Source organism: Crinia signifera, chromosome 7 (assembly GCF_055691185.1).
Source record: "Crinia signifera chromosome 7, ASM5569118v1, whole genome shotgun sequence".
NCBI lineage: Eukaryota > Metazoa > Chordata > Amphibia > Anura > Myobatrachidae > Crinia > Crinia signifera.
In genome coordinates this window covers 62,683,913-62,706,246 of record NC_139223.1, presented here as the reverse complement: position 1 = coordinate 62,706,246, position 22,334 = coordinate 62,683,913, and the positions used below count along the sequence as shown (strand labels likewise).

General features: G+C 44.9%; 1 protein-coding gene across 1 annotated transcript in view; it reads right to left on the bottom strand.

Moving 5' to 3' along the window:
• IQCK (IQ motif containing K) overlaps positions 1 to 22,334 on the bottom strand; it is a 94,022-nt gene that overhangs the window by 38,194 nt on the left and 33,494 nt on the right. Inside the window, exons 4-5 of the mRNA XM_083153241.1 lie at positions 7,106 to 7,158; positions 6,949 to 7,026 (exon numbers count right to left, since the gene is read on the bottom strand). Coding sequence (XP_083009367.1) covers positions 6,949 to 7,026; positions 7,106 to 7,158 — 131 coding nt within the window. The remainder of the gene's footprint in view (positions 1 to 6,948; positions 7,027 to 7,105; positions 7,159 to 22,334) is intronic.

Sequence of the window (22,334 nt, the reverse complement as noted above, 5' to 3'; positions counted from 1 at the left end):
CAGACACAGATAACTACATTGCTGGAGTCAAACACATGACCTCAACGCTGAGAGGCAGCAACACTGTGCTTGGTTGTGTTTGTCTACACAATGCCATTACAGGGCCGGATTATAATGGGGGCACAAGGGGTCAGTGCCCCTGGGCCCCCCTCTACCTAGGGGCCCCCTGTGGTTGGCATGTATTTTTCACAAACATTTTTTTTTTTTAGCTAAAGGTTTTGTGCATAGGAGTGGGGTAGTGCTGCAGCTTCACCTACAGTATCTGCCAATGTGACAATGATTAATGTTGCTGAGCATCGGGAGCCAAGGCACACTGACTGCACAAGTGTGCTGTGCATTACTGGGAGTTGACTAAGTCCCATGACACTTTGCACCAGAGGGCAGAGGCTGAGAGGTTTGTGCTGAGCTCTGATTGGTGGAGCTCATTACATGCTTCTCAGGCCCATGGAGAACAGCAGCAGCAGCTTAGTCATGGGAGGGTTTTTAATCAGAGGCAGCACTAGGACTGTGAGGTCTCCTACAGAGTAAGGTGCAGAAGGAAAAACACAGGCTTTTTATGTGGTATGTATGTATGTATGTATGTATGTATGTATGTATGTATGTATGTGTGTATGTGTGTGTGTGTGTGTGTGTCTCATATATATATATATATATATATATATATATATATATATATATATATATATCCCCTGCAGTTAACCATTGACCAAGTTTATACTGCCTTTACTCTGTGTTTTGACAGTGTAATATTCTCCCATGCAGTTTGCGGCCAGTAATGACAAGTGCAAGGGGGCCCCCCTGTCTAAAGTCCCCCGAAGGCTTAATCTGGCACTGCATTACCATCATATACACCTACTACAGTGGAAATGGCAAAACACAAAACAATGCAGACTAATAAGAAATGGAACCCCCCAAAAAACCTGCTCTACTCTTAGGAGATTCCATTGTAAATGGTATACAACTGGAAACAGATACTGATGTGAAGCAGGTAATGGTGCCCCAACCAGAGATACAGCTCCAAGGGATAAAGGCGCATAATAAAAAGCATAAGGCCAGACAGGAGGAGATGGAATTGTACACGTAACAGGAAATAGCTGATAAGTGCTGAAGGTACTAAGGGCGTACAGAGCTGATATTAACAAGGTCGCAGTTACTGTATTTGAAATTTACTACCAGTACCCAAAGGTGAAGATAGCATTACTTTACATGTGTGGCTGGGTAAGCGATGTGCATATGAGAAGAAAAATAATTTGACGATTGATTTCTCTCCCGATTGGCCACATGCATGGGACGTGTTAGGGAAACATCCCCTCGCATGTTAGAGGGGATTTATGTGTTTGGAGGGGGAGGGGGCAGAGTTTTCCTGGTCAGGTCTGAATCAGACCCATAGCCAGGTATTCAATGCGGCCGGGGAGGGGGTTAAACAGCGAGGATTGCAGAAAACCAGTGATCCTCGCTGTTTAACCCCCGCGCCGGCCTCTCGCTCTGTTCAACGTTCTGGGGAAAGCCTCGCCGTCACAGGGCGGCGAGAATTCCCCAAAACAATGAGACCCGCGGCTAATGCAGAAAACTCGCTGTATTTAGCCGCGAGTCTCGCTGCTTCTGGAGCCGCATACACCGATTCCCCCTCGCTCAAAAAATGGAGCGAGGGGAAAATGGCGTATGAGGGGGGGTGCGTTGAATACTGACAGGGTGGTGACAGCGAGCAGGAAGTCCTGAATACCTGCCATTGTGTTGATTATGGAGGGCTAGTATAGTAAAACCATGACAAGATATAGCTATATACAGATGTACAGTGCTTTCATGCAGGAGGACAGAGTGCGGAGATATGAGCACCGGAGCGCCCCAGGCGAGTCGGGGTGGGGGCGCCCCGGTGCCTGCAGTGCTGTGTAAAAAAATAGCTGCCCCCGGCGTCCCTGCAGTGCTGGGGCAGTCAGGGGTGTCAGTGCCGTAGGGGTACCTGCAGCGCCGTCATGTGTATAAAGCTGGCTGCGGCAGACGGGGTCCCTGTAGTGAATAGCAAATAACTAGCGCTTCCCGCGCCGCCGCACGCATATCGCTAGTTATTTGCTATTCACTACAGGGACCCCGCCGGCCGCAGCCAGCTTTATACACATGACGGCGCCGCAGGTACCCCTACGGCACGGACACCCCTGACCGCCCAAGCACTGCAGGGACGCCGGGGCAGCAATTTTTTTACACAGTTCGCTGGGGGTGAGGGGCGAACTGCCGCCAGGTGCCGGCGCCCTAGGCAAATGCCTAGAGCTGCCTAGTGGTGGCACCGGCCCTGACACTGCTGCATGGTAGGGGCGGGGTCACAATGACGTTATCCGTTGCATATTGTGTCATTCAGCCCAGGACAACAGCCACGCCTACTCTCCTGCCACCAGACTCTGGGAGAGCGCACCATAACTCTCCCAGACTTTCCAGTGGAATATGCAAGTATATCTAATTGTCCAAGCAATTAAATGTAGACGCCGTGCTAGGAACCTCTCCTACAGTATGTATGTGATTTTCCTGCTGCTGAAGTAACCGCTGATCTTTGTGTAGCTATTGGTGAAAGATGGCATCAGAAATAATATGATCAAAAATCCATGAATGTTTGTCCCTGAATGTGTAAGGATTAGTAAAGCTTATCCCCACCGACTTGTGACTCTACCACTGTGGCTCAGAACTCCTGCCAGCGACCTCCTTGTCCATTGCAAACTATGTAGCAGAGTGCAGGTCATATAAAAATAGAATGGTAAGTATGGCCAAAGACCTGGCACCAAGGAGAGGATGTGAGCTGTCACTCATGGCAGCTGTTCTGGGCAGACAGGAATTGGATCTATCACTGGTTTACACTATGCAGACACCGTGGTCAGGAACTGAAAGACTGAGCAGGCTAAGATCGTCTTGTCTTGTCATACATGCCCGGGTTTATAGCTCGCCATTGTATAGAAAGACATTAAAAAATGATACACAGACTAAACCAAATACCAACTTGCACCAAAATATAAACCCTAATACAGGCATTCCCAACCTCAGTCTTCACGGCAGGATTCAGTGATATCCAGGTTTCAGCACAGATTGATAAATCAAAATAATTGAGCTACTAAGTAAATCACCTGCACTCAAGCATTGGCGAAAATGGCCGCGGATTGGTGAAAACCGTCAATTTGCGGCTGTTTCCGACAAAACAGATCCGACTTGTTTCAGTCTGACCTGTTTTGTCGGAAACTGCCTTCAATGCTGTTGGTAATGGCAGCATTGAGTAAATGAGGGCAGCTATTTCTGCCGGCGGAAATAGCGGCCCCAGAATTGGATACTCCACTAAGGAGGTGATTTTGATTTGATGGCTCCCTTGCACCAGGGAGCGATATTTAGCATCTACGCATGCACAAAAGCATTTATGCACATGTGCATACACTTGGTGTGAGCGCGCACAGAGAATTGGTTATTCGCCGTTTGCACCTAGCAGTGCAGGTGGGGGGCGGCGGCGGCGGCGGCGGCGATGGGCTGCACCCCTGAGAATGCCCAGCATTTCATGGGCTTTCCTATGGGAACACTAGAACTGCCAGGATAAGAGGTAGACAGACAGATGGATGGAAAAGTCATTTCTATAGGCTACTGTTGCTATCTGTGCACTAAAACTTGAAGGAAATCAGGACTGGGATTTTCTAGGTGAATGCTAAAGATTTGGGCAGGTCCGACCCTTAAGATTTGAAAGTGTCTCTAATTATAAGGCTCAGTAATGCCAACAATTCTACTTATGGTAGAAACCTTTATACTGATTTATGTGGTGTTTACCTTATGCCCTTTTAAAAGCATTGAAACCTATCCTGTTACATTTTGTTCATTACCGGGAGTTGAAGTATTCCAAATATTTTTATATCTTTTAACCAGCCGCCAGCAGACACTATATCCAGAGGCATCATGGGAGGTCATGTTAATCTCACAGGAACATACTGTCCTTTCTATTATTGCCTTTTTGTAGGTAGTCAATTCATCAAACCTCATGGCCTTACATTATAATTCTGTCCTATTTGCACCTCCTGACAGTGATATGTGTGAGAGTAGATAACAGAGAAAGACACCAGTCTGTGACATGTAGATTACAATAGTTTATTTATGGTAAATTCAACATGTAGATTTAAACTATGCATGATGTACATAAGCACCATACACAGGACATCAGCCCATGTAAGGCATGGGCTGATGATACAATGGGAATTGTAATCTATAGTCAGACCCAAGACTTGCACCCAGGTCCGTCAGTCAGTGGTTCTGCTAGACTTCAGTATAACCAATGTTGTCAGATCAGTCACATATGTACTGTATATGGAATCACCTTACAGCCTCCAGATTTACTAGGTCACTGACTAGGATTATACCCATGACCTCTGTGCCTGTTCCATTACCTCTAGGCTACTGGAGTAGGTGCTGTGGTATTCCTCCCTTTGCTTCTGGTTGTGCCTATTGCCCTGATATATAGTAAGAGGAAGCTTTAGCATATGGCATAGGATTTGGTGCTCATTGTGCACGTATAGCTTGTGCGGTGTGTAGGTGTGCTGGTCATATGGTATGGAAGTATCCATGTTTTCATTACAGAGTTTTTTTCTATTTTACAAAATCCTTTAGCCCCCCCCCCCCCCCCCCATTGTGCGATTTGTCCACTTTTCTCCCAAATCCGATGGATCGGGCCTGCGAAATCGGGTGAAAAGTGGCAAATCGCATGTGTTTTAGCTCCGATTCTGATCTGAATCGCCGTCCAGTGCACATCGTTTCAGAGTTGGAGATTGGACCATGTAAGATCTGTCAGATAGGAGAGACTCCGGCAGCGGTGACTGGGAACTCATGCAAAAAGACCACATGCAATATATGGCATGTGATCCTGGCGTCTGGGAAGCTTCCTGACGGTTCAAGGGAAATCTTATTGAACTTCTCCCTCCGAGTGGCTTACTTAAATACATTTATATAATTGCTGCAAATACTGCATCTTTGCTAAAATATGAGCTGTACTGACCTTTGAGACCTCAGAAGATACAGAGGATTCAGCACAGGGAGCCTTATGACAGGTGACATGGTAATGATTACTATCATTACCACCTGTGCATGATCTTGCTCCCCCAACTCCTCCTCCATACTCATGATGGAAATGCGCACAAACCTGACGCCCGAAGGAAAGCACATATGGAGGAAAGAGTGGACATGTGCAGTCTTATTTGTCTTGATACAAAGGGGGATTCAATCCCGGGCAAATTTTTTGTCAGGCGAAAAATCTGAAATTTTCTTCTAATTTTTTGGGCAAATTCAACTCACCCTATTCAATCCCAGTGCTGTTTTTTCTCCCGGGCATAAAATCCAGCATAGGACTCATAAACATGCAAAAAATGCCCATGATTGGATACTGATCTGCGAATAACTACCGATTTTTCGCCTCGCCAGGTAATTCGGCCAGGATTGAATACCCCCCAGACACCAAAGAGAGCAAACTGTCCCATGCAATCATTCCCGGTGACACTAGCTTGTTAAAAGCATTGCTAATACACCTGAGCAGATGGAGAGTTGATAAAAGGAATCCTGGCATGGGGTCTGTATTTCTCACTGTGGAGTATTACATCACCATGCATTGGAAAGAATGGTGGTAACCATCACAACCCTAGAACTGAATGCCTAAACCATTACCAAAAACATTGATGGTTGGGATCCATCAGTTAGGCCGACATACTGTATCTAGAACAGTTACTACTCCCAGTATATTGTGATAGCAGCTACTACATTGCGACCACATCGCGGAGCGCCCCTCCATATTGTTTGATATACTTTCCTTGCCATCTCTAGAACACACAGCAGTTTGTATAAGCAGAGCCATAACTAGACATTTTGGTGCCCTGGGCGAGAGGAATCTCTGGTGCCCCTTTCCCATCCACCTTCATATAATATACTGAATGAGCAACAATGGTATGAAAACTAGTGGCACTCATATGATCTATGCCCTCTCCTCTGCCAGAATCACAGAACAAAGTTCTGGCATCACTATGGGCCAGAAGGGCATGCTTACTAGTAATCAACCTTCACATCTGGAATGGATCAGAAACAGCATCACTGGTTGGGGTACCCTGGAGAGTGCCTGGGTGTAGTATGATAGATACTGACTACTGTTATGCTTGGTACACACCACAACGATTTGGCCTCAATCCTGTCAATTACAATGCAATTTCGACCGATTGTATGTAAATTTGGCATGTTTTGGCATGTTTTAGAGCTGATTCTGATCCAATGCGCGTCCCCGCCAGTCGTTTGGTAGTTTTGCAGATCCTACCTGCTGCAGTCAGGATTTGTAAAAAGATCCATTCAACTGGGTACAGATCGTGATCGGATGGTATGCAGATCATGTGCTGATCACGTGCTCCAACAGATCGTACGACCGTCTCACGATATCCGCTCACGATCATGATCGTTCTGGTGTGTACCCTACATAAGGGTGAGCCCACATCTACAGAATATAGGGACACTTTGCCATATTGGAATGACAAATCGTCAACATCGTCTGTACTCACAATTGTGCGCTTCGGCAGCTAGTATGCAGTGTCTCCCAGTTGCCCGTGCTGCATGGTCAATCATACGATATCGTTAGTGACTTGGTACACATCGTGTAGTGTGTACGGACAACCGAACAACCAGTTGATATTGGAGTGCCCAGTGTTCTTAAAAGATGGTTGTTTTAGTGTGTACAGGAGCAACAATAATTTGTGTACGACCAAATGATACAATATATTGGTGGGCGTCCCAATACATTTCCAGGCGGCTAGAGCATTAGCATATTTTCACAGATCTGCTGCATACAGGAAACCACCTGCAATGCATATGCTTAAGCGTACATGTTAGAATCGGACCCCATGCCAGTTGCAGACATGCCACTTATACCACAGTAAATACCAGGCTCTTTCTGTACTTGTTACTTACTGATCCTTCAGCCATTCTCCAACAAATGGAATCTCAGAGAAGTCTTTACACTCAGCATTTCTCCTTACTGGATTTTGACTGAAATAAAAATGACTGCATTAGTCAACAGGATTTACTGTAACATGTCCAGTAGCTAATGTGTGAGATATAAACTTACTTGTATAGCCACTGAGTGAGAAAGTCACACGCATTGAATTTTGTCCTTTTTTTCTAGAGAAAAAAAAAGATATATAAAATGTATACAAATAGGTGGTAATAATAAATATAAAAACAAAGTAGTAATAAAAATTAGCATGCTAGACTCTAGCCATACATTAGGTGTTCATTAGCGGTGCTATGGGCGGACTGAGGGCCTGATTCACAGAAGGACACAGGAGTGCTACAGCACACACATTCCTGATTATTGGAAATCGCGGCTGCGCAGGGTCCATTCTGTGCATTCGCAGAACAGGCCTTGCGATGTTCCTCATAAGTCCCCAGCTGTTGCCTGATTGACAGGCAATGGTAGGAGCAGGGCCGTCTCAACATTAGCCTGGGCTCCTGGACAAAATAATTCACTGGGCCCTCCCCCCCCCCCCCCCCCCACACACACACAGTACATGCAGCAGTGTCCAGGCAGCAGGGGCTGGGAGCTTGTGGCGCTATTTGCCGGGGGCAGTTGGGCAGTAAGGAAGCCCTGCTGATTTTGAAAAGACTGGCTGGACTGGCTGGACACTGATTGGCTGAATTATCTCAGCCAATCAGCTTCCGGCCAGTCTTTTCAATATGTTTTCAAAATCAGCAGTGGTTCCCGTCCTGCCGCCCAGCAAATACTACAAGCTTCCAGCCGCCGCTGCCATCCACAGCCTCAGCAGCTCCCCGGGGCAGTACTGTCTTCCCCATTGGGGTGGGCCCCTAGAATCCTTGGGCCCCTGAGCAACTGCCCATTAAGTGCAATGGGAAAGATGGTACTGAAACAGGGATGTGTTGTCACTGTTTTGTGGAAGGGGAGAGTCGAGGGTCTGCATGTCACCACACAGACTTCCTTTTTTCTCAGAACCCCTCCCCTTCCATTGGTCAGCTGTATAAACTGGGGCTTACTCAGCTGGCTGTCTGCATGAACATTGCAACTGATCGTTGCGATGTTGGATCCCAGCTTGGGGTGTCAGTCGCAGTGCCGCAACTACATGCAGTAGAAGTCACATCTACGGAAATGTTCCTCTTTCAAATCGGACCTCCGTTCATCTCTATATCAGCCCTTCAGTTCCAAGAGCACAAGCAGGCTTGTAGCTTCAGGAAAGAGGGAGAGCAATTAAAATAAATCACATTACAACCAAGTTTAATAAACATATCACACCCACACAAATAGCTTAGTAAGGCTCATTGAGACAGCCCTGCACCTGACATGGGTATATGCAGTTACTCAGCAGAAAGGTTTCATTTTCTTAAAGTCTGGATAATTTTGATCATAATTTATAGAACTACAGATGAAAGGAATGCACACAAAAGAAAATAAAACTGCGGCATATCAGTATTCACAACCATTGTCAAACTTTAAAAATACAATTGGTCAGCATCTCGACAACTGAAGGCTTATTTACAAAGGGGTGTACACACGGGGCGATTTATCTAAGCGATTTTGACTACATCGTCAACATCGCTTAGTAGGTTTCCCTGAATTGCCCCGTGTGTACACAGCAGGCTATAGCGATTTGCGGCCCGCAGTGTCGCTATCGCCCTGCCAAATAGACAGTGCAGCCAAGAATATTCTTGCTACACTCTGTATTTGGCCGCAGCTCCTGGGGCTGGCAGGATGTAGTTAGCCATCTCTCTGGCGGCTTAACTACATCTTGATACACACAGGGCTTACACACGGGTTTTAGAAGCTGACGATTAGCAAATAAGAAGAAAAAAATCGGCGCTATATACCAACAACAAAAATGTCACTTCTTAATTAATGTTGGGGTGTGGACCATATACACAACCGGACACAAGAACTACACATATAAATATAGACCACTTTGGAGACGTATAGTAGTGCACAGAAGGTTCTAGCACCATTGGTATAGGGAAATGCCCATTCATGCAAAGATCAAAAGTAGAAACGAAAAACATAGAACGCGCTTGAAACAATATATAATAATTAAAAAACATAAATGTTTAATACAGATGTATCGGGCCTTATTGTTGCTGGCGATCTGCCAGCAGCATGCTGCTGGCGATCTGCCAGCAACATGGCGCCTCTATCTGACTGAGACGCGTGTGCGTCCCCCACGCACGCGCGTCTCAGTATCCAGGCGGCGGGGCGGCGAGGTGGACGCAATACTGTCCGCCTCCCGCTCGACGGGGCTGGGGGGGACCTCTGGCCACTGTGGGGGGTGCGGTCGCCCGGTGTGGGCACCGGGCGACCGAGGGCAGCACCGTCGGAAGGGGACGCGCGCGTCCCCTTCCGGCATACAGATGGCGGCGGGGCAGGGGATGACGATGGCAACGCCATCGCCATCCCCTGCAAAGATGAATCCCGCTACATCTGTATACTAAAACACACTGGCCAGTGAAAATGACAGTAAAAAACATGTCAATTATACATGTTTTGTGCTGTCATTTTCACAAAACATGTATAATTGACAATCAGTAAAATGAATTAGCCTCTGGTCTGGCAAGCATGACAATATATTATATTTCACAAATTGTCTGTCTTTACAGATCAATTTAACAACATTAACTTAAGCATTGTAGTCATCCCTATGCCAGGAACAGATCCAAATATCTTTGGTTACTATATTATTATTATTGTTTAATTATACGGCGCCACTAGGGTTCCGCAGCACCTAACAGACTGCATAAATGAGCAAAAACAAGAAAGCAATGACTTACAGTATAAGGAAATTTAGGACAAGTACATGGTAAACAGAGATAGTTGCATCAGGGTACCAGAGAATGAAATAATTATTATGGTGACAGAGACCTAAGGTTAGGTGTCGTTGAAAGGAGTAAAAAAAATAAATCCTGTCCGATAGTCTCTCTGGTACTGCCTGTGGTGCGCAACAATCGGACAGGAGTCGTGGGGTCAGACCCTGACCACGATCTCCTCCATTCCTGCTGCACAGCAGCCAGCTGTTTGGGCTGCTAAAGGAGTCCGGCGTCCATACTGCCTACCTGTAACATTAGCGTGTAACCGGAATACAAAGTTGCACTGATAGGGGGAGCCGCACTGTGACCATCACACTGCAGTGTCTCCCAGTGTAACACCGGCATACAAACTACAATAACACTGCCTGTGTGTATACCCGGAGAACAGACAGGTAACAGAGAGAACCTGGGCGTATGAGCGGCATGCTATAATGCTATAAGCAATACTCCTGCCGACCTCATTCGCCGTTAGGAGCTCCTCCACGTATTTACAGCCGAAGTGCTACCTAATACAAATAAATAAACTGTAATATTCAGTAAAAATTTGAATGTATGAACCAACCAATTTATTGTACCAATCTCCATTGTGGGTACACACTGGGCGATTGTGATAAGACGCATTTAATCACATGATAATAATTTTAAGGGGACTCACCCAGTAGGGGCCCACTGCATATTATCCCCACACTTGTTTCTACAATACAATGATGATTGGTGAACTAAACGCATCATAAACAGTGTCTTACACCATATCCACAGCCAACCAACCAACTGTATTTATTAAAGCCTGAGTTTGGTAGTGTATGAGCGGCATATGCTATAGGCAAAATACCCGAATCCGCCTCACCAACCTCACTGTGGCCTCTTTCATACACCTACAGTGGCATATCTTTCTGTTATAATGCAATTTAATTGAGGAAGTATAATACTCCATATCCAACCAATTTATTGCATACGAAATTACGTGTGGATACACACCAGGCGATTTTGAACAAGACACACCAAATCATCATAAAATAAATGTGAGGGGGCCCGAACAGTGGGGATACTTGTGATATTATTGAAGGCAGTGATCAGTGCACTCATCGAGTGTGGCACTGATACAACCACTGTCCATAACTTTCATTAAGGGATATCGAAACACACTAAGCAAGGATTCATTCCTTTTTTATCTTTACCTTGTCAAAAGTTTACCCATGTATGTTATGTGTTTTATATATCGCCATTTTAAGATGTAATAATTAAAAGTTAATTTTTATTAAAACCACCTCTCTTTACCAGTGCGCCACACTAATGACAGCCTTCTCTTTCTCAAAAACAATAAATTTGTCCTTCCTTCATCTGCTCTGCGAGTCCCTGAGTGCCCTTCTTCTCCAGTCACTGTATATATATATATATATATATATATATATGTATATATATATTTTTTTTAAATTAATGTATATATATATATATATATATATATATATATATATATATATATACATAGACATTTTTAATGTAGATTTCGCAACTTATGCTACACTTCTGGTGATCAGACTTGAAGGTATAATCCATCACTAGTCCGCCCTGACCTCGTAGGGTACATTCATGGATGCCAAGACTTTATGCCAAGATAGTATTTGTACAACAATTAATATACTTAAAGCTCAGTACGATTAGTTTATACAGCCCTGCACTTGGCATGTTTATATGTACCTACTCAGCTGCAATGTTTTTCTAGGAATCATATTTCTTTTAAAACTGGGTTTGTTTTTATTAGATTTTATAGATATACAGTTCAAACAATCCCATATAATTAAAGAGTACAAAAGAAAATTAAAGCCATGCATAATACCATTGTATAGACGATACTGAATGCATATCTAATAGGTTTGGTAAAACAATGCTGATTAGAACAAGATACTTATCAACATATCATCAGATATAAGTTACATGGGAATGCAGTTAAATCTCGGAATGCTGGCTGGCAGAATCCCAGCACCGGAAACCCGTCTGCTGCCAGAAGACCAGACCAGACACTCAGAAGTACCAGAACGGAGAAGATGCTATGGTTCTGGTTCTGACCGGTTTACTAGGCTGGTGATGGGCCTGTATTAGGCAGCATGTGATCGGGTTTGTCAAATTGGGGTTGGGTCAGCTGCTTTTGTTATCATCTTCCCAACCGCCCTCCTTTTTCTGGGTTGTTGGTTTCAGTGTTCAGTATACAAATATACAGTTTATATACGTTATCTAAACCCCATGGAGAAGTCTCTTTATAAGGATCTACACCAAATCTCATGTCCTGTTGCCAAACTGTGCCCCAAAAAGAACGTTTAAGTTGCAGACATCCCCCTTACATTCCATAGATGTCGACTTATTTTTGTATTTCACCACAAGGAGGCATCAGAATCAATCCTAGCTCCTCCCAACACTGTATGAGTTAGGTTCTGAGCATGAATAGCCTGTGTGACCAGAGCTGGACTGTGCCCTTTCTCATCCCTATTAGAACCTGCTGTAGTAGAGTGATGATCTGATAGCATAGCATCTGTTCAACCAAAAGTGTTAACCTTTGGATCCTGTGGGCAATTACTGTATCTATATATATATATATATATATATATATATATATATATATATATATAATGCTAACTACTCCTCACCTCTATGAGTAAACTTACTATCATTGACCACTAGAGGACAAAGGAGACTAACATATTTGCGGGTATTTCACCAAGGACGGAGTGTTGCCATGGCAGACACCCGGGCCCACGCCCCACCACCTGCACTGCCCCGTACGAATGGGCCGGTGACTATGTAAATCATCGAGTTTGTTTGCCTGGGGGACCCTGCACGTGCACATAAAGAAATCATCGTTCCCCGTGCGGACGTGCGGTGGAGCGTATGAAGTAGAATGACTCCCATTATCCTATAATCCTAGTCTCTTTTGCCTGCCCACAGTGCCCAAGCCAGAGAGGAGACATGATTTGTATATATATATATATATATATATATATATATATATATATATAATGTCTTTTAGAAGCAGCACTACCGGCACAAATGAAAAATACTTTTGAAGGGTGCCCTCCAGGGATTGCGAACACTCGCAATCTCAACACATATACTGTAGGCGGAGGCACTCCAAAAAACGACAACCAGGCACAGGAAATGCGGTAACGTTTCGAGGTTTTAATACCTCTTCATCAGACAATGTACATAAGCATACAAACACATTATATACTCACGGCACCATCAGCTGAAGGGATCTCCGGCGTGGGAGCAGCACCCGGTGGCTTCCGCTTCCGTCAATCATCTGCGTCGTCGCGAATCCCTCTGCAGAGAGCGCGATTGCGTCACGACATCCGGGCGGCTCCGTTGCCATGGAGCCCTGTAGACAGAAATATCAAACAACTTTAATATACACAGAACAACTCACACAGTGAACAAAGATAAAAACAAGCACAATAAAAATAATAAAAAGCAGGCGTTGGTTTACCACTAGAAACAAGCAAACCTATATGATAGAGGAGAAAATACATAACACTCTAATATAAATTAAACTTAATGTAATACATCACTACAGGAACAGGCAGTGTCAGATGAATAAGCTAGTGACCAAAAAATAGAGTCAGATAGCGGGCGCAACATGTGGATTACAGATAGCAGCGCAGACCAAGATGTTCATTAAGGCCACGGGGGGCCAGTGTGCCCAGTCGATGTATCCACCTGGTTTCACACTGGAGAAGCTTAAGTGATCTATCACCCCTTCTAATGGAGGGGGGTACATGATCAATCAGAATGTATCTGAGAGATGCCACACTGTGCCCGGCCTGTAGAAAGTGCTGTGCCACTGGCTGATCACTGGTTTTGGTTTCTAAGGCAATTTTAATGGAATGGCGGTGGTTAGCCATCCTTTCCTTCAGAGTGCGGTCCGTCTTGCCCACATAGCTAAAGCCACATGGGCAGGTTAAAAGATATATAACAAACTTGGTAGTACAAGTCAAGTTAAATTTGATGAAATACTTTTTTCCGGACAATGGATGGCAAAAAGAATTTGATGCTATCAAAGATCTGCACGTAATGCAGCCAAGGCATTTAAAACAGCCATTGCGTCGTGACAGAAAACCGTCTCTGGTAAGCTGACCACTCGACATTCCCGTGATGTCGGTACGTACCACCCAATCGAATATGTTTTTACCACGCTGATAGCATGGCATAAGGCGGCTGGTGGTAAGGCCAATGCTAGGATCAGACTTAATGATCGGCCACCACTTTTTAGCAAGGGTATTAATCTGCCCACTCTGGTCGTTGTAGTGGTTGACCCAGGGAAGGAAGTCAGACTTAGGTTTTTTGGCTTGGGGTTTGAGCAGATCACTGCGTTGTCTGCCCATAGCCTTAGCCTTGGCGGCCAGCACAGAATTCTTGTCATACCCTCTGGAAAGGAATTTATTCACCATAGACTGCATTTGCCGCTCTGTATCCTCATCATTGCTGCACACTCGCCTTACCCTAAGAAACTGGGAATAAGGCAGCCCATACTTTAGGGGTTTGGGGTGGAAACTATTTGCGTGCAGGATCGTGTTCCGATCTGTCTCCTTTGTGAAGAGATCAGTTGAGATACAACCAGCACGCAAAGTTACTTTAACATCCAGAAAGTGAACCGTTTCGGGGTGTATACTGTATGTAAATTTTATGGGACAACTGGATAGATTATGAATAGCTAAATAATTTTCAAGTTCAGCAACTGACCCAGACCATATCATAAACAAATCGTCGATGAACCTGGCGTACGCTATGATGTTTTCACGCACGCCAGGAACATCTAAGAAGATCTCTCGTTCAGCCTGCAGCATATAGGCATTAGCGTACGATGGGGCCACATTGGACCCCATCGCACAGCCTGATAGCTGCAGGTAGAACTCCCCGTCATGGATAAAATAATTATGGGTCAATATCAGGTCCAGGAGTTGCAGAACCAGCTCCACTGGGGGGCCCACATAGGAAGAATTACCCCTAAGCAACCTGCCAACAGCAAACAACCCATCAGCATTAGGTATTACGGTATACAAACTCGTAATATCGAGGCTGACCAGAAGGCTGCCCACTGGGGGTGTGCCAACTGTAGCCAACACATTAAGAAAAGCAGTAGTGTCCTGTATATGTCCCGGACTGGATACTATACATGGCTGAATCAGAGCGTCCAGATATACTGCCAACGCCTGGAACAATGAGCCCCTGGCGGAAATAATTGGCCGCCCGGGCGGCCGTTGCATGTTCTTATGAACCTTAGGTAAGGTGTACATTATAGCCACAACCGGTTCACTGGGGACCAAAGCCTATGTGGGTCCCCCAGTGGAGCTGGTTCTGCAACTCCTGGACCTGATATTGACCCATAATTATTTTATCCATGACGGGGAGTTCTACCTGCAGCTATCAGGCTGTGCGATGGGGTCCAATGTGGCCCCATCGTACGCTAATGCCTATATGCTGCAGGCTGAACGAGAGATCTTCTTAGATGTTCCTGGCGTGCGTGAAAACATCATAGCGTACGCCAGGTTCATCGACGATTTGTTTATGATATGGTCTGGGTCAGTTGCTGAACTTGAAAATTATTTAGCTATTCATAATCTATCCAGTTGTCCCATAAAATTTACATACAGTATACACCCCGAAACGGTTCACTTTCTGGATGTTAAAGTAACTTTGCGTGCTGGTTGTATCTCAACTGATCTCTTCACAAAGGAGACAGATCGGAACACGATCCTGCACGCAAATAGTTTCCACCCCAAACCCCTAAAGTATGGGCTGCCTTATTCCCAGTTTCTTAGGGTAAGGCGAGTGTGCAGCAATGATGAGGATACAGAGCGGCAAATGCAGTCTATGGTGAATAAATTCCTTTCCAGAGGGTATGACAAGAATTCTGTGCTGGCCGCCAAGGCTAAGGCTATGGGCAGACAACGCAGTGATCTGCTCAAACCCCAAGCCAAAAAACCTAAGTCTGACTTCCTTCCCTGGGTCAACCACTACAACGACCAGAGTGGGCAGATTAATACCCTTGCTAAAAAGTGGTGGCCGATCATTAAGTCTGATCCTAGCATTGGCCTTACCACCAGCCGCCTTATGCCATGCTATCAGCGTGGTAAAAACATATTCGATTGGGTGGTACGTACCGACATCACGGGAATGTCGAGTGGTCAGCTTACCAGAGACGGTTTTCTGTCACGACGCAATGGCTGTTTTAAATGCCTTGGCTGCATTACGTGCAGATCTTTGATAGCATCAAATTCTTTTTGCCATCCATTGTCCGGAAAAAAGTATTTCATCAAATTTAACTTGACTTGTACTACCAAGTTTGTTATATATCTTTTAACCTGCCCATGTGGCTTTAGCTATGTGGGCAAGACGGACCGCACTCTGAAGGAAAGGATGGCTAACCACCGCCATTCCATTAAAATTGCCTTAGAAACCAAAACCAGTGATCAGCCAGTGGCACGGCACTTTCTACAGGCCGGGCACAGTGTGGCATCTCTCAGATACATTCTGATTGATCATGTACCCCCCTCCATTAGAAGGGGTGATAGATCACTTAAGCTTCTCCAGTGTAAAACCAGGTGGATACATCGACTGGGCACACTGGCCCCCCGTGGCCTTAATGAACATCTTGGTCTGCGCTGCTATCTGTAATCCACATGTTGCGCCCGCTATCTGACTCTATTTTTTGGTCACTAGCTTATTCATCTGACACTGCCTGTTCCTGTAGTGATGTATTACATTAAGTTTAATTTATATTAGAGTGTTATGTATTTTCTCCTCTATCATATAGGTTTGCTTGTTTCTAGTGGTAAACCAACGCCTGCTTTTTATTATTTTTATTGTGCTTGTTTTTATCTTTGTTCACTGTGTGAGTTGTTCTGTGTATATTAAAGTTGTTTGATATTTCTGTCTACAGGGCTCCATGGCAACGGAGCCGCCCGGATGTCGTGACGCAATCGCGCTCTCTGCAGAGGGATTCGCGACGACGCAGATGATTGACGGAAGCGGAAGCCACCGGGTGCAGCTCCCACGCCGGAGATCCCTTCAGCTGATGGTGCCGTGAGTATATAATGTGTTTGTATGCTTATGTACATTGTCTGATGAAGAGGTATTAAAACCTCGAAACGTTACCGCATTTCCTGTGCCTGGTTGTCGTTTTTTGGAGTGCCTCCGCCTACAGTATATATATATATATATATATATATATATATATATATAATTTATTTATTTTTCCCAACTTTACTTGAATAGTCATAAGAGGAAACATGTATGTGCGGTCATTAGTTCATAGCCAAAGGACACAATCAGATGAAAAGGGGAACTGGTTGTTGTTAGGAAAAATGTGACACACAATATGACCTACATTCAGGAACCTCTGGCGCAGACCGCGTCCAAACTTGACAATAGTAAAAACACAGGAAAGCTTCACAATGTGAATTGTTTGCTGTGAGATAAACTGTTTAAAACAGCACATGTGCATTATGTATCCTCGCCCTGAACTCTGAGATTTCTCTGCAGTATCCTGTTGCTTTATATTAACACTATCATTTAAGTATTTATATGTATTTACTGTATGCAATAGCAATATATTATGCAGGGGATATGGTCATTAAATCCACCCTATGAAGGTCGATATACATTAGGTTGACCACTGAAGGTCGAAATTCAAGGTCAACATGAGTTTTTTTCTAGCCGACTTACCCTACCATCCACTACAGCGTGGGGGGAGAATATAATAGTGTGCCGAGTGTAGCGAGGCACTGTGCCCAAAGCACTGCGAGTGCATCGAGCCATGCGAGGGGATTCCTTACACTTAGATTGTGTCTATGTCAACTATGCCGACATTGGTGGTAAAAAATAATAATGAAAAACTCATGTCGACTTCTTTGACTGTCCACCGTTTGACATAGGACCTAAGCCATGTCGACCTTCAGTGGATCGACCTAATGTATGTCGACTTTCATACAGTCGACTCTATAAGCCAGGGGTGGCCAAACCTGTCCTCAAGATCTACCAACGGTGCATGTTTTCCAGGCAACCTGTGGATCTATAGTAGGAATGAATGCAGCAGGTTTGAAAATGTGACAGTTAGTAATGACCACAGCTGTGCACCAGCTAGGTAACCTGGAAAACGTGGACCGTTGGTAGATCTCGAGGACCGGTTTGGCCACCCTGGCTATAAGCCATACCCATTACGCAGTGCTATACAGATAGAGCGTTATCACTCACATCAGTCTCTCCATGTCTCGGGGGATTTATAACGTGAATTCTCTACCACACAAACACACAGAGTTTGGGCCTGATTCTTTGCTGTATGTACACCTATAACCCTAAAACAACTGTGCTACCTCTTAGTGAATTAGTTTAATTATTTTTTTTAGATATTATATTGTGCACTGTGTTTTTTTATATATATATATATATATATATAAAGAACACTTGTGTCCGGCACTCCAACAATCTTGATAATCCACCTTCAGCGGGTGCCCGCATCCGATACTGAAACAGCGTATGTAGGGAACAATGATGCAGCACTCCAGCTTGATACAAAGACGTGGTTTAATAATTTAGCTCTTATAGCTACGTTTCAACAATTACATGTTGTCTTCAGGCTAATCGAAAGGCAAGTGATACAAGGTTAAATAGCAGTGTGTGCTGCGTGAGGCGGGAGTCAAGCCCACGCCCAGCCACACGATCACCACAAGTGATGTCATCACCCCTCAACGATGTAACATAAGACGTTGTTAGGGGATACCAGTAAACAAAATAGCAAAGATGGCGCGCTCCATGGCGCATATACGTAATCGGTAATATCAATAAAAAACGTGAAATAAAACATACTAATATAAATCACAGCAAGTGAAACAATAAGAAAATAACGAACAGCAATTACATCAAGGATATAGCACTGTAACATTCAGGACTTAGCGATCTGGCCTCAGCAAAACAGTGAGAAGTGAATCAATATTTGTGCATTGTGTATGCTAACACTGAGAGGACGCTGCCAATTTGTTACAATTCGCCGCAGTTTAATCGCCAATAGGGGTCTAAGGGCTACAATAGTGCGTTAAGACCAATGGATTCATTTAAGCCCCTAGGGCTGACTGTATTTAATTTCATAATCCAGAAAGCCTCCCGCTGCAGTAGACGCTTGCCCCGATCGCCACCCCTCAAGGAAGCCGGTACATGGTCGATCATCCTATATCGCAAGGATGACACCCCATGACGGGCGTCCAAGAAGTGGCGGGCCACGGGCTGGTCGCTTTTTTTAGAAGCCAATGCGTTCTTGATTGCCGACCTGTGGGCTGCCATACGTTCCTTGAACGCACGCTCGGTTTTACCTATGTATGACAGCCCACAGGGACAGACAATCTGATATACAGTGAATTTGGTATTGCAATTTAATGCATATCTAATGGACAACGGGCGGCCCGTTTGGGGGTGATAAAAGGTCGATCCGGGGATCAGGAATCTGCAAGTAGTACAAGTGCACCGTGAGCACCCCATTTTGCCCACTGGAGCAATTTCTGGCTCACTGAATGTTTGCACCAATTTATCGCGGAGATTCCGTCCTCGTTTAAAGCAAGGCATTAATTTTGTGGATTGTAATTTAAGGTCTTGGTCAGTGGATACTATAGACCAAAGTTTCTTCGTTTTATCAACAATAGATGGACTGGACCGATTGAAAGTTTGGATGAAGGGCATCATAGGTCCCCTGGGACTAGTTTTTTTAGATGATGATGACAAAAGGGATTCTCTGGGGATACTATCAACCCTAGTTTTGGCCTCCAAAAGGAGTTCTTTGCCATATCCCCTGGCATGAAAGTTATCCATCATTGCATACATTTGTTGATCGGCAATTATGGGGTCTGAATTAATTCTTTTGCATCTAATTAGTTGAGAGTATGGTAACCCAAGAAGGGTGGACCTGGGGTGGCAACTTTCATAATGTAGCAAATTGTTTCTGTCTGTAGGTTTGGAATATAAACAAGTTGAGATCAGACCATCCTTGATGGAAATTGACACATCTAGGAAATGTATGACTGTTTTGCTGGAGTTATAGGTAAATTTGATAGTACCAGGGCCCTGGTTGTATCTGTCAATGTGGGCAGCAAGGTCGCTGCCATCACCCTGCCAAAAAACGAGCAAATCGTCAATGTAGCGGGTATAGAAAATTATTCTACCCGCCACATCGGGATTTGAGAAGAAAACATCCTCCTCGACAGCAAACATGTAGACGTTGGCGTAGGATGGAGCGACCGCCGCCCCCATCGCTACGCCAACGTCCTGCAAGTAAAACTGGGAGCCATATAGAAAAAAATTCCTTTTAAGGACCATATTCAAAAGATCGATAATAAGACCCACATCAGGTCCAGAATAAGTGGGGCTATTCGTCAAGAAACTGGCCATACACGGTAAACCCAAATGGTGTGGGATCACCGTGTAAAGGCTTCCCACGTCGACCGTAAACATTACCACATCGTCATTTAATGGTGGCAGATCCTTTAATTTACAGAGCAAGCTGGTGGTATCCTGCAAGAATCTCGGGTTTGCAGACAAGCACGGCTGAATCAGGCTATCGATGTAAATTGACGTGGGTTGAAACAGTGATCCCCTGGCAGACACAATGGGTCTGCCAGGAGGATCACTGAGAGACTTGTGTATCTTTGGGATACAATACATAATAGGCACAATTGGGGCTTTCGGGAGCAATGCATCTTTTAATTTGGGGGAAATGATGTTACTGTCCACTCCAAGTTGCAAAAGTTCCGAAAGTTCTTGTTTGTAAATAGATGTTGGATCTCCAGGCAAATGACTATAAGTAGCGGTGTCTTCAAGGTGACGCATCACTTGTTGATGGTACTTGGTGCTGTCCTGGATCACCAGGGCACCCCCCTTATCCGCTCCGCGGAAAACAATAGATTTGTTCTTTGCCAGGGATTCCAGACACTCACGTTCTTTTTTAGAGAAATTGCACTGTAATTTAGGAGCTGTCGGCACTGTCACTGTGTCGACTTCTTTGTTCAACAGTCTCATAAAAGTTTTTACCGAGGGATTAAAACCCTGGGGGTCGAAACTGGATCTAGGTAGAACTTTTGTCAGCTGGGGTGGAAGTATTTCAGTTTGTGCATTTAGTACAGGGTTTTTTGCAAAATGTTCTTTGATCTTCAATTGTCTGTGGAGACGGTGTTGATCTACTGTCCACTGTTCTTTATTAAATGTTACTGAGGGAATAAACGATAACCCTTTGTTCAAGAGTTTCTCCTCCTCATTCGACAATTGGTAAGAAGAAATATTAACCACCAAATTTAGCGGCCCCTGGGGGGCTTTGCTCCACGTCCTCTGCCTTTTGTTTTGACCGGCACGTCGAGTAAATCTTCGCCGCCGCCCTTGATCCGGGCGCGGGTAGCCACCCCTAAAGGGTGTCCCTGAGATTTGGATTGCAGCTGTGTCTTGTTTGTGTCACTTTCACTGTTGGAGGATCCCACGTCCGTGGATGATCCATAATTGCGGCCCGTACCACCTCTGCGTCTGCGGAAAAAAGGCTTTCTTTTAGAGTTGTCAAAGGCAGGCTCCGCCCATCTGTAGACAGTATTATTTTCGTAATCTTGGTCTACTTTATTACGTTTTTCCTTCTTGAACTTTACCAGTTCTAGTTTATATGCTTGTATTTGGGCTTGGAGTTTGGCATACCAATCGGTGGAAACATCGCCTTTCAACTCGTCCTTATGCAAGACTTCAAACGACTCAATCTTGGTGGTAGTCGCTGCCATCTCTTTACTGCACTGCTCAATGATCAGCAGCATTAAGTCTAGGGAGCACTTGTTGGCAATGGCTGCCCATTTTTTACAAAAATTCGGGTCATTTCTCCCGATAGTGGGACCATTTCTGACTCTGAGTCCCTCTGGGGTGCTCACGGTGCACTTGTACTACTTGCAGATTCCTGATCCCCGGATCGACCTTTTATCACCCCCAAACGGGCCGCCCGTTGTCCATTAGATATGCATTAAATTGCAATACCAAATTCACTGTATATCAGATTGTCTGTCCCTGTGGGCTGTCATACATAGGTAAAACCGAGCGTGCGTTCAAGGAACGTATGGCAGCCCACAGGTCGGCAATCAAGAACGCATTGGCTTCTAAAAAAAGCGACCAGCCCGTGGCCCGCCACTTCTTGGACGCCCGTCATGGGGTGTCATCCTTGCGATATAGGATGATCGACCATGTACCGGCTTCCTTGAGGGGTGGCGATCGGGGCAAGCGTCTACTGCAGCGGGAGGCTTTCTGGATTATGAAATTAAATACAGTCAGCCCTAGGGGCTTAAATGAATCCATTGGTCTTAACGCACTATTGTAGCCCTTAGACCCCTATTGGCGATTAAACTGCGGCGAATTGTAACAAATTGGCAGCGTCCTCTCAGTGTTAGCATACACAATGCACAAATATTGATTCACTTCTCACTGTTTTGCTGAGGCCA